This window comes from Megachile rotundata, chromosome 1 (assembly GCF_050947335.1).
Source record: "Megachile rotundata isolate GNS110a chromosome 1, iyMegRotu1, whole genome shotgun sequence".
NCBI classification, from domain to species: Eukaryota; Metazoa; Arthropoda; class Insecta; order Hymenoptera; family Megachilidae; genus Megachile; species Megachile rotundata.
Window position 1 is genome coordinate 15,846,013 of NC_134983.1, and position 13,892 is coordinate 15,859,904.

Genomic DNA, 13,892 nt, shown 5'->3' on the forward strand with positions numbered 1-13,892 from the left:
TCTCCATGAAAACGAAACCGGTCAAATACGACGAGGACGTTCGCAGGAGCGTATGAAAATATTCAGAGGCCACAAACGCTTACCAACTTGAAATTTTTTAATATTAAAATACTTGGATTTTGGTATTTTGGAAATGTGGAAATTTCAGATTTTAGGACCTGAAGGTTACGAAATTTTTAATCTCCTCTTTAGTCTACTCATCAAATCCAATAATGAATAGAACCCCCTTCCTTTAATATTCAAGCATCTGTTTTGTTCAATGATTAATAACTTCACCCGGACAATGTGAAAACTTTCCAATTTTGAAGCAGCGAACTGCAGTGTGTGACCAAACTATTTTACACGTGACCTGCTTGCGGAGCTAGTTGAAATTGATGAACAGAAATAGCGGAACAAGTATGCGAACGATGCAAGTACGCGAAAGGACTGGTCGAACTATTTCGAAGAGAATTTCGGGATAATGTTTGTTCGACCACGGTCCATCAAATTACCAACCGGTTTTGCGTTATCGAAAATATGGAAACGGTGTTCGGTCATTTTGGTGAACCCCGAAGAGCAATTGCTCCGTACGCAATTTACTGCAGTGAATCACGTCGAAAATTTATGGAAATTTCACGAAGAAAACGAGATAAATGACTGTGTAATGCATGCAAACTTCGCTGCAAATGTACTGTTATTACACCTGCGTTTTTAATGCATTTTCTAACTTTGCATTTACGTGCAAATCATATTGATCGTCGCATGCTTTGAATCGTATGTTTTTATTTTGCAATTAATTTTGAATTTTTATAAGGGTGTTTTACAACTAGTGTACACAGTGTATCACAAAAGTGTATCACAAAATCCCGTGCAATTTATTCGATGTCTGATTTCAAACATCAGTGTCAAACGTATTAACTTTTCACAGCAGAGTATATTTAAGAAAGAGTCTCTAGAATCCGTGTGTTTGAAAATGGTGAACATATCTTAATTAGACGGTGAAACTGGCGGTAATTACGTCTCGACGCATTTTCCTCGGGCGTTCAAAGTGAAACACATGAGGTGTAGCGTGAAAAAACAAAGGACTACTGCGTGGATGTTCGATAATAAGTGGTTTAGTCGGGGGTGAATCTCGTCAGGTGACAAGAGTTCAACGGGTAGGGGTGTCCGCCATCGACTGGCTCGAAATACCACGTGTCGATGAGGAAATAAAATAAGCGTTGGAGTGTGCACGGCGAATGGTTTATTGTGTTGCCAGGCTTATCGAACGTCAAGACTTCATCGAGGGGTGAATCTCGTCAGGTAGGGTGAAACATACGAGCACGGATAAAAATAGACGATTCCGAACACGCGTCGGGATGTACGGTTTATTAGCACTTCGAACGCGGCCACGGACAGATTAAAGTTGACAAGAACCAGGGACAACTTACGGATAATTAACTTCCTGTAACGACGCGATTTTTATTGTCATCGACAATCTAATTAAATTCAATCTATTCGATGTCACGGATATCCTGGTGATAGCGAAATTATGCAAAATTATACATGATGCGAAACGAGAACGGGAATAACTTGAAAACAGAATAATATTACATGCGGTTATTATATTTAGAAAATTGACTTTAATAGTTCTTAATAATATTAGCCAATTTTAGTGCTGTACAATTTTTTGTACATTGAGGTTCAAAGCTAAGAATTTAAGTATCTCGAGATTGATAATTTAAGACTTTAGGAATTTACGTCTGGTACTAATGTATACCCATATACAAACAGCAATACATATTTGACCCAGACATATAGTCCAACGCAACCAATAAACTCATCCTTTATAAACATTAATCGCTTGAAAACATCCGTTCAAATAAGACTACTCGGTGAATCAGCGTTTTCAATTAAGGCGTATTATAAAGATTCTATGGAGACCCCTTAATATAGGTCAACGCCCTTCAGAGGACGAGGAACCTCGACCGTGAGAAAGAAAGTCCTTGGACACTTTCTCGCCAAGTTTTCCAATTAACCCGGAGTTTATTACGCGCGAGATTGAGGTCGGGCTTTTTTCATTCGGTTTCAAAGGTGAGGAGAGAAAAAAAGGGTTAAAGAAGCTTACCTGGGTGATGGTATGGGGCGAGGCTTGTCGAGCGTCAGTTCCGAGCTGAGGGGCGAATCAGGTCCGCGGACGCTGGAAGCCCTAGACACACAGATACACGGGTTAGATCGATCGTTATTCGGAAGCCAATAACTTATTCGAGTCACTCTTACGTTTTCCTACAAAGTTCAATGTCCGCTAGCTGAAGCACGCGAGCCACTTATTATGTATTAGAGGTTCACGAAACCGCGGTTCACGGAACCTAGAAATAATTTATTCGAATTCTTTACATTTGTATGAAACGTTTTTTATTTACCAACTCTCAGATGGAACAAAATCAAGGTAGCGGACTTACTATGGAGTTCACGGTAACTGGTTCGTGTACAGTAATGACGCCATGTTGGAGAGATTTACCGCCAAGATCTACCGTGAAGTTGATCGATCAATTCGTTCGAAGTTACACTGTTAATTGTTGATATACTATCAATATATTAGATGTAATATGTCAGTAAAGTAGATTATTAATAGTAAATACAGAATAATATTGATTAGATGTTGATAAAAGTGTCTAACAATAATTCGACTTACGATTAACACCTGCTTGCTTCGTAACACTTCCGCGCGTACTCCCGCGCACACGTCTGCGCATCCGTCTGCGCATACGTTTGCGCACGCGTTTGCGCAACGCGCGCGCCTAGGAATGACGAAACAGCGCATGCGCGTAGTTCAAAACGATATTACGCTCGGTTTATACAAGTTAACATTACATTTAACAAAGTATTACGTACAGTAAAGTTTATCGAGTATTACGTGTGCAAAAACTGCGTCTAAAATTTTCACCGCGAGTTTCCAACTTATTAAATCATCACTCAACCTGCCGTACCGTAATTACGTTACGAAAATAAAATCTCTTCGATCGATCATAAATTACACGGTGCACGGCTCGAATTATTGGAAAACGAGTATCTTCGGTAGACAGGTCAAACGATTATTCTGAGAACGTGCCTTGCAGGATATTCACCCTTTTGCATCGCATACATTGTTGTACAACGCCGTAAATTCACACGAAGCTCTCGCGAATATTTTATGACAAAATGCGCGCCATTTGTCGCGATTGCGCAACGTTGTTTTCGATCGGTCAGTAAATATGAACTGCGTTTCGGTGTTAAAATGCAAAATTCATTTTCGAGCCACGCCTTGCGGCGGATCTATTCTCGTATCGGAAAGACGAAGTCGATAACGGTTATGCAATACCGATTCAGTTTGGATTTCTCCTGTATTACGATATAATATTTGTATTTTATCCGTATAATGATTTGATATAGCGAGCGTGCTTTCGTGCGAGCGGATCGTAACTCAACTCGTGGCGCCTGGATACGTGACATAAATTAATAAGTTCGACGAATAAACGCGACAACCTCGGATACTTTACGTGCAATCGTAGAATTAATGCGTTTCATACCGGTCCTCCGGTGCATCGATTTGCGACGTGTTTGCTCGATACTGACGTTAATAAACTTTATGGAAAATTCACGAATTCACCGTTACTTGTGCAATAATAATATTTTAGTTCGCTATTAAACTTTTATATTTATTCCTCCCATGACTGTGTCTCAATTTGAAAGCCCTCAAATTTCTCAATTCATCAAATTAAATTTCTTACTTCTTAAACTATCAAATTTCCAGTTTCTAAAAATTTCTACATTTGAAATCTCGGTGGATCTCCGGTTGTCACTGCACGCACCGTGCACACGGTGCTCAATCCATCACTGATCACGTACGCGTATACGTGTGTTTGAAATTTCTTGTGTGATCCAGTTGAAAGCAGGTATCATAAAATTTATTGCACGAAACCCTAATTGCGTTTCACGTGGAACGACACGTGAAAAGTAGTAACTTAACGAAGAATTGAAATGCTTAATACAGGAATTATTGAACAGTTAGCGGTAACGCGTGAAATTAAACGAATTACTTCGTTAAATGAATTACTTTGAACAGTGTTATATTTACTACCCGCGATTATTCTCTCTTCCGTTCGTTATCTCCCAAGAAGAAGCTGCTGGACAAATATAATCAAGACTCCGATTCGTTTCTCGGTTTCAAGTTCCTTAGACAGTTATTTTCGTGATTAATGCTCGGACGAGAGTAAATATATTCTCAACATAACGAGAGGAGATCTCGAAGTGGATTTCGAGCCGGGGAAACGTGTAGTTACGAGTCTGTAGCTAATTAATAATAATCATCCACGGATCGCTCCTCTTGATAAAGCCTGTATATTATCGCGGGTTTCAGCCAAAGCAGCCGCTTGTAATTATGCTTGGCTTTCGAAGCGGTGATCTCAGCAGCGCACAGTTAACACGTATTTATCTCAATTAAAATGCCGCTTTCCTTCTGAAAACGTCCACGATTGCTTGTACGCCGCTAGATCTCCCATTAATCAATTAAGAAGAGGATGTCTGCAATTAGATCGATGAGGCTATTCGATTGATTTCGCAACGAGTGAATGATGCATCATTTACAACACATCCTTACATTTCGACAATCGTGAAAATTATATGCGATCCTCAATCGACATTTGGAAAATTTATTATACTCAATACAGTTGTGTTATAGGCCTGAATGATTCTATAATCATCACAGTCTTTCCCTCAGAAAGAACAACTAACTGCGAAACGTTTAATAACAAAAACATCTCATCCTTACCAACATCGTAATTTAAAAGCAAACCTCTCAAAAAATCATCAAGACTCATCTAAAAAAATTTGAAACATAAAAGAAGTCTATTCCGCCACTATTTCAGTAATAAAACATATGTTAAAACACCTAGGTAAATTTGATCGTGAAAGAGGTAACGAGAACAATTCCACTACTCATTCAGTACAACCGAACTCGTCGAGCCCGTACAAAAGGAGCAAGCAGTTTCCTCGTAGTTCAATGGCAAAGGGCCGTGTTCTGAAAGTTTCATTTACTCGGTAGATTCGTGCAGCATCATTATTTCTACGCGACTGTTCGTATCGGACGTCACAGACGCCCGGTGCAGATTTCATTCTGCGTCGAGATACGGGGCAGATGACGGAAATAAAAAAAAAATTGGATCGAACGTGCAGACGAGACCCGGGGCCAGACATGAATTTTCGCGACACGCGTTTCATCAAAGGGACTTCTAATTAATTTAACAATTTGCACCGGACAGATTATATTGCGAGCATTTCACGGTGAAATACATCGTTCCATTACCCTGATGTTATAACGCAGACGTATTGTACTTTCTACCGTGAACATTTTCTCTGAAACTGTTTTCGTTATTTCGTTAATAAAAAATGTATACTCGTGTAATTTCAGCTGGCCACAAAAATAAAATTTACAAAGTGTACAAAATTTTAAATATGTAAGTTATGTTAGATATATGTAGTGTAACATACAGAGTGTCACAAAAATTTGAGAATTAAATGGAGAACTTAAATGGAGGATTTATATGGGATACAAAAATTAGTAACAAAAAGACAGAAGATTTATACATTTTTAATACAATAACTTTTTTACAATGTTTCCAAAATTCAGTAAAACTAATGTCCTGAGTTTTGTGGCAAGTAATTTGTGACTAACTGGTTTGACGTCGACGAATAAAGTTACCGTTATATCAGAGAAATTCTGTATCGAATTGTGATCTAAAAGCCAGGAAATACGAGTATTCGTAGCCACGAGACGATACGGATTTAGTTACCAGATCGTGTTATTTAGTTTGCTGTCGAGAATATCTACGTATTTCTCTTGATGTTGCGAGCGTTTTCGTTTTGTTTCGTCAACGACCGAAACTATGATCGCAATATGTATCACGGAGGAAACTGATGGACGTGCGTGATCGGAGTTATTGACTGGGTCTCCCTCGATTCGCTATTTTATTTATTTTCTACGCGAATCCGATGCATGTCAAAGTGTACCGCGTGCGAAGGCAGCATCTGTCTGCACGCGATGCAAATACCTTTGGGCCATATTTTTCTACTGTACGGGTACAACCGATCGATGACTCAAAACGTCATGTACATGCCATTACTTCAGAAGCTCAAACCGTCAATGATTCTACCTGACAAATTTTTACGTTTATCTCGTAAATAAAAATTCTGTCGTTCTACATTTTTTTCAGGAAAATGTCTTCAAACGATTATAGTTAACATTTAGATTGTTACATTAATTTTTTATGTTGATTTTCAAATTTTCAAATGTTCAGATCTTCTGTTTTAGTCTTTGCTTACAGATCTTTTAATGTATGAACGTACTCATTATTTAATGTATGTATGTACTAATGTATGTATTTATTCAAAACTATTTTATTCAGCGTTACACTATGTAAATCTCTTTTATTGCAGTATGTTTCCAAATTATTTTAATAAGTATATGTCAAAAAGAATAAAATTACACAATAACATAAATGTCTCCTATGAATATCACTTAACATGAATATCACTCTTAACAGAAAATTAAATTTCATCGTGTCCTCGACAAATATTTGACAAGCACTTGGTTACCTTCCATAATTTTTATAATTCAAAAAGTTCTCAGAATTTCCACGAATAACATGGAGAAACTAATTCGCGAGCGTACCGTGTGGAAGAAAGAATCTCTGGAAAACAGAAAAGCAGAGAACTCGTCCATCTTTTTATAGGACTAACTGACAGACTGCCTGGAGCATTTTCATCAGACGTACCTTTCCACCTCTTTTAATATCCTGACGGTGATCAAATGCGAAATCCGCTGAAGTGCTTCCGAATTAAAATCGACGAGAACTTCGAAACGTTATGAACCCGGGTTTCGTTAAATTCCATCATTTATCGTACGCCATTTCATTCGTGTACGTCGGGAAATTGCGGTACTGTTACTTCAATTAGTTGCGATTACATTGCAAGGGTAACTTTTATATGGAGAATTAAAAACGTATTGAGTAATCAGTTTTAGGAGAGAACTTGTGGAAGAGAAATTTAGCAGATAATTTTTATACTATCATATAAGTTCTCAACATTTTTTTTATTGTCAATATTTTTAACGATGAGGTTGATTTTAATGAGACACTTGCATAGGACGGGACACTTACTTACATTGTAAATATTATACATTTTATTTGTATAAAATGATAACTTAGGGTCAATGATCCAACTATTGGACACATGAAAATATGATGGTTCGAAGGCAGTCATTCTGTGTCGACACACACAAAATTTTTACATGGGATAATTATTAAGTGTTGGTCTCTCTAAGTTTTTAATTAAGACAATTTTTACATTCAACATTGAGTGTCTACCAAAAAATTATTCATGCAAATTATATTTTGTCTCATGTCCCCTTTACAATCACTACGATATGTTACAATTATATTAATGAAAATTTTGCATTCATACCTTGCATTCATTTTATCAATCACTTGTTGTTTATTAATTTTAAAAAATTGCTATACAGACTTCTTTTACAAAATAAATGAGAAATGATCAAATCTGTAAATACATTCATTAAAACGCCTTAATAAGAACAATCTTTAAGACAATATATAAAATGTTTGTAACAGTTTCAACGTTTGTAAATGTCTTAAGGTTTCAGATCATTTTTAATAAACAAGTGATCATTAACGGACCACCGCCGAGCAAACCTTATTTATCGTATTGGCGCAATGGCGCAGTTAAAGCGTCTTTGAAAAGTATCGCTGCCGGCAATAGAATTGGATTGGAAAGAGTTTACACGCGAAAAGTACACGCATTTCTCGCGAAACAGATGACGAGAGAGGCAAGGAACGCGAGAATGGTACGAGAAGCTTTGGAAAGAAGCAACCGGCTCCCTTTGTGAACGAGAGTGGAAGCCGGAGGGCGTTTTAACGTGCCGCGTTTTATCGCGCGATCCATTCGCCATTCCGTAAAGCATTTGCCTTTCCCCACGACGAACGACGAGCCTCGCGATTCCTCCGAGAAAACCTAGACGTCGGTGAATTCGTACAAAACGTGCATTAACAGCAACAATCCGCACCGTTGCCTCTCTACCCAAACATTTCTTCTGTTCGACGGAACCTTCGAGAAAACTTCCGTTGCCGATTTAATAAGCCAACTGCCGGAAACCAAACGTCCGTCGACGTCTCGTCTTTGATCCCGGTGGATCCTCAATAGAGACTTGATGTTTCCATTGTGAGGCAACTGGAGCATGTACCTTTTCGGGAAATGAATATCGCTGCAGTGTTTTAGTACGTTTGGTGTGGCATGAGAAATTTTGAGAAGATTGTAGGATTGTTAGGATGGGGAACCTTGAGGAGGTTTGGGGATTTGCAAGCTTTGAAGGTTGAGGAGTTTGTCGAAGCGAGGAATTTAGAAATTTGGGAAGGTGGAAATGGGTGTGTGCAAATTTGGGGACCTAGAGATTTGTGTATGTGAGGATTTGGCAAGTTGGAGACTTGAGGATGTGGGAACTTGGGACAGGTAGAGATGTGAACATGTGAGGATTTGGCAAATTAGGTATTTGGGGATATGGGAACTTGTGAATGTAGAAATGTGGACATGTGAAGATTTGGCAAATTGTAAACTTGGGGATGTGGAAACTTGTGACATGTAGAGATGTGGACATGTGAGGATTTGGCAAATTAGGTATTTGCGGATGTGGAAACTTGTGACATGTAGAGATATGGACATGTGAGGATTTGGCAAATTGTAAACTTGGGGATGTGGAAACTTGTGACATGTAGAGATGTGGACATGTGAGGATTTGGCAAGTTGGGGACTTGGGGATGTGGGAACTTAGGAAAGTTAGAAACTTTCAAACTTTCAAACTCTCAAACTTACAAACTTGCAAATTAGGACACCTACAGATATCTAAACTACACCCAACAATTTCAGTATTTCCAAACTGAACCACTTAACAATTTAAATAATTCCAAACTCCCCCTAATAATTTAATAACTTACAAAGTTGTGTCCTCAAAAATGTCACACGAAATAGCCTAGAATGATGCTTACATGCAAGTAGCCCGAGTTCCAACCAGTAAAAGTTTGAATAAATTTCACCGATTCCATAATTTTCTGTAGTGCATGACGCAATGCTGGTGCCACATTCTTACATAAGTAAGACAATATATATCCTGATTGGATACTTAGTTCCGAGCGAATGACAGCGGTTTGAAGAACTGGCCGCAATTGGTCGGCAAGTGATCCGTTTTCAAAATTGGACAGAAACCTGAACTTAACAACCGCGGTATTACGTAACAACTATAAATAACCGGAGGAAAATAGAAAACGTGGATAAACATTCACTGTACTAGCTAAACGCGTAGGTTACATAAATGTCACTGTTAAAATACTGCGCGGTATCGTCTGAGTCGGCGAATGGAAATTAGGCCTATTATATTCTGCTTTTTTCAAGTTTCTTAAATGTAGAATTTTCTGCATAATTAAGTTAATTAATGCAAGATATTTGACAGATCATCCGTCGCAAATTTCAGAAGATAGACGAAACTAGATAAGAATTGAAATACACAAAATGGAGTACAGACCTTGTTGGTTTCAGAAAGGTTGCCACGCTGACCTTGAAAGTACACCCGTTATTTTTCACTTAAATTATATAGACATTATTATAGATTTAAGAGAGTTTCGGAATGTTAGAAGTTTAAAATAAAAATTGTGTGTAAACATAAATAGTAAACTCATAAAAAAATATCGTGAACCGTAGAAAACGTGAACGTTTGATAGACGTCGGTGTTAAATCGTAACACAAACAACGTGACAGCCATTCCAACAGATTGTAAGATTCGTGGCAAGCTTGGATAACCCGGATTCCATATTTCCTCTATTATTTACGACACGACGATTTCATAAAGCTAAACTTTCGTCACCCAAGTGTCAACAATGATAATTCCAGGCCGCTTCTCGTTAGCAGAAGCTCGACGGCCACGCAAGTGGAAGTTGTGGTTGTTTTAGAAGGATATTGCGTTACATCACGGAGACGGGATCTGAAGTCGCTAATGCACCAGCATCTGACACCGGCTTCATTCGAGAAATATGCACCGAGGGTGTACCGTTACTGGTCGCGCTGCTTCGCCGTCACAGATTATGCAATGCAAAATGAACAGGAAAAGTCATCCTCTTCCTTTAATTGAATCGCCTTCCATCGTATTACGACACTCGATCGACTTCCAAGAAATTAAATTCTCACTTCGCTGTGCATTGTTAATCTCTGCGATATCATCTGCTGTTAACCCTAACTTCGTTAAACTTTCAAGTACTCTTTATCTTTAGATCTGAGAACTCATTTTGTAGTCGGTGACTCTTCTAATTTTCTTCTTCTTTTATCGAAAGATTACAGGAAAATTATGTGAAGGTACTTTTCATTTAATTTATGTATAGGGGTATTTTTGAGTTCATTTATGTATACAAATATTTTTCAGGTTTTAATTTACACTTGTTAGATAAAGAAATTAAAAAATTCTCAATTTCCTATCTTTGAAACATCAAAGGGCATTCAGAAATTTAGGTATCTATCTAACAGAAGTGTAGAAATTTATAAAACAAAAAAATGTAGTAATTCAGTCATATAAAATTTAGAACTTGCAACTTAGAAATTTAGAAATTGTCAAATTAAATATTTACCATCAGTGCCTCCATAATTTTAACCACCATAAAAACGTTTTAAGTTTAAAATTTACCGTTCTAATTTCGCAAGAAATGAAAACTTGCAACAGTTGCTTAGTTTAACTCGGTGAGAAGTTCAAACAGAAGCTTGGCCTCAGCTCGCCACTCGTTATATTCCGCAGCCACGCTCGGCAATCAGCAATTTTTTTATCTAAAATGCAACGCGGCACCGTCATCTGGCACACATTTTTCCCCGTTACAGCTTTTATATATTTTTTTTCCCTCTCCTCATCAAAGAGCCCCCGCGCTCTTGGTTTAAGTTACAACCGGCAGAACGGTGAGTGCGAAATAACTCGCCTTCTAGGTGGCCACTGTTTCTCCGCCATGATTTTCGACCGACCAGACGTTCCGTTGCATTTTTTACGACGGAAACATGAAGCAACGGCGAGCAACAAATTAGATTTCACGGGGACCGGAATGAAATTTTCGTTCTGCCACTTTCTTGGATTCTTGTTGGTACCGAACGTCGTCGCAATTCTTTTATTAACGTATTTTCTTCCACTTCTGGACGAGATCACGGCCATTACGCAACGGTAACGAGTTTACTTTTATTTCATGAAATAAAATTTCTGCTTAATCTTTACGACCTCGAGTGTTTGTATAAATTTTACGACACTGTTGAATTAGAGTTTCGGCTGTTGACGATGTAGTTTTAAGTAACACTTTATAAAAAGCTTTCTGCTAATAATATTTAAGCGGGAATAAGTAGATGATACTTCTGTATACAATTTTATAATCGTTTTTTAAATCTTATACCTTTAAATAAGCATTTTGAAGTTTGTCTAGTTAGCAACTACTGGTTCATTAGTGTTAAGTAATTATTGTGTAGGTAGTTTACTATGAAATTATTTTTGAATATTGATAAAATCAATTCATCAAACTACTAGTTTAACCTTACCTGTTATCGTCCCCTCTTTTATGCTTGTTTAAAAACTGCAATGTCAAAGTAATGTTCATCTTATGAAATTGTAAATAGACTACATTTAACGAATTTGTATAAATCTCAAATTTTACCAATACTGAAAAAGTAGACTTCGCCTTTATCCTTAAATTTAAAAGTATAAATCACCCGTTTTCACCACCGGAGATTACACCCCCATAAAATCAATGGCATTTTATATCTAACGCCACCTCGAACGACCCACTAAAAGCAGCAAAACCAAGGACAATATCTCGTCGCTATCTCTCGGTGGCATTTTCGTTCACCTCGTACCAAGAGTCTCTTTTATAGCCGGCCCACCGTTAACATCTCAAAGCGTTTAAAATCAAGCGAAACCCCGATGAGCATAAAACGTCCGAACAGTCGTCCAGCTGGATTAATATTATCTGTTTCGCGACGTTTTCTGTCGTGTTCGCGAACAATCTGTGCTTAATGATAATACCACCAACGAGGGAAAATCACGACGAAGCATCGCCCAATAAATATTACACGTTTATTGCTGTTCGGTAGTCGTAACAGCTGTTTACGACCTCTTACACCCTTTAAGGGACGTTCATTCGATCGTGAAATCGGCAGATTCTATCGATTCAAAGCGGTGCATGACGAACAAATTGAACGATGTCGGATTTTATCTGGGAACAGTTTAATGAAGTTTCTATCGGAGATCGGAACTTTTAAATAGTTAATTGGATTGTTTTTCTTGGATTTCTTTTTAAGGAGGAACTGATTCCTCGTGATCGATCAGCATGATTAGTACGTCTTATTGTTAGTTCTGATTGCAGAGTTTGGAGGAAAAATTCATGATGATTGTCTGTGATTACTCAAACTTAAATTTCTCAAACTTCCAAATCTTCAAACGTCAAAATTTCTTAAATTATCAAATTCTGAAATAACCATATTCTTACATCTTCAAACCTTCAAATTTCTCAAATCTTCAAGTTTCTCAAACCTTCAAACCTTCAAATCTTCAAACTCTGAAATTCCACAACTTCAAAATCCTAGAACCCTCCAATTCACAAATCCTCAAATCTGCAAGCTACCAAAGTACTAATTTCAAGAGGAACCGTAAAATGACCAAATTCGCTCAACGTCTTTACCTCACAGCTCGCAAGGGATTCCTGGCATGCACGGCGTGGAAGTCGCGTAGGTCGCAACGACCTTAACGAGAGTCTTTAACCGCGGCAGAAGCAGCTTATTAAAGTAACGCTTCATGAGCGTACATAAAATGCCGGGTGTCCCGAATGTCGTAAATCTTCCCGATACCGAGGCTCGGAACAGGAGCTACACGGGCTACTGGAAAAACCATCAAACAACGGTTACTCCCATTACTAACGAACCTAAAAGCGACGATGGCTCGCGAGATTTGCTTTGAGTTCACTGGCCAGCACCATTTTAAAGGGCCATGCAAATGCCGACTCGTATGATTCTAAGTGGTTCGTAATAGACTTTCGGGAAAACGGGCGCTTTTAGAATTTCACCCGAGGAGGCTGATTCACCCCTCCACGTGTGAATGTGATGAGCAGAGAGAGAGGAGCAGAAAGAAGACGACGAAGAGGAGGAAAGAAGGGGGTCAAGCGAGAGATTTCGGCCACGATTCCGTATGCGCGCAGCTGTCGTGTTCTCTACGCCTCCTTGTAGCTTGGTCTGTCAGCAATTTCGGTAATTGGTTAAGTTTAGTATGCGTGACGCGGAACGCGCGATACGAGCGACGAAAAGTAGCGCCGCTACGTGCTGCACGATGCACGTTTCGCGTTAACAGCTTCTACGCCGAAACAGGAGCCACGGTATAATTTGCCAAACGAAATTCTTACCGTAATCCTTTGAACGCATCGTCCATTACGCGACCATCGCTGAAATTACTCGAGGAACCTCGCACGTTTAAATGGCTCAAGATCTGAACAAGCACAACTTTCTTGTCGCACCATTTTTTTTATGAAAGACTTCAAATAGGAATATTGACTGAAAATATTCAGTTTTTATGTTATGATGGACAAGGTAGGTTTCAGACACTGATAGACTTAAGAAGTTGTCATAAGATGATGATTAAGAAGTCTACATACACGTAATGCACATGTGATGTATAAGCATAGTGAAACAGACAGTAGTGGTAATTATCGTACAAATGTACAAATTTCACATGTTCAGTTCTGACTGTAATGTACATGTATATTATATGTATGTCATATATGTACATATGAATATACATATACATATACATGTACGTGTATACAATA

The 13,892-nt window shown here is 38.3% G+C and overlaps 1 protein-coding gene across 7 annotated transcripts in view; it reads right to left on the reverse strand.

Annotated features, from left to right (window-relative positions):
* LOC100876384 (uncharacterized) overlaps nt 1-13,892 on the reverse strand; it is a 365,375-nt gene that overhangs the window by 209,188 nt on the left and 142,295 nt on the right. For all 7 annotated transcript variants that reach the window (XR_001097441.2, XM_076535030.1, XM_012297792.2 and 4 more), the window contains exon 3: nt 2,087-2,167. Coding sequence is in view for 6 of the 7 variants with exons in the window: in XM_076535030.1 (XP_076391145.1) it covers nt 2,087-2,167 (81 nt within the window). In the remaining variant the exon portion in view is untranslated. The remainder of the gene's footprint in view (nt 1-2,086; nt 2,168-13,892) is intronic.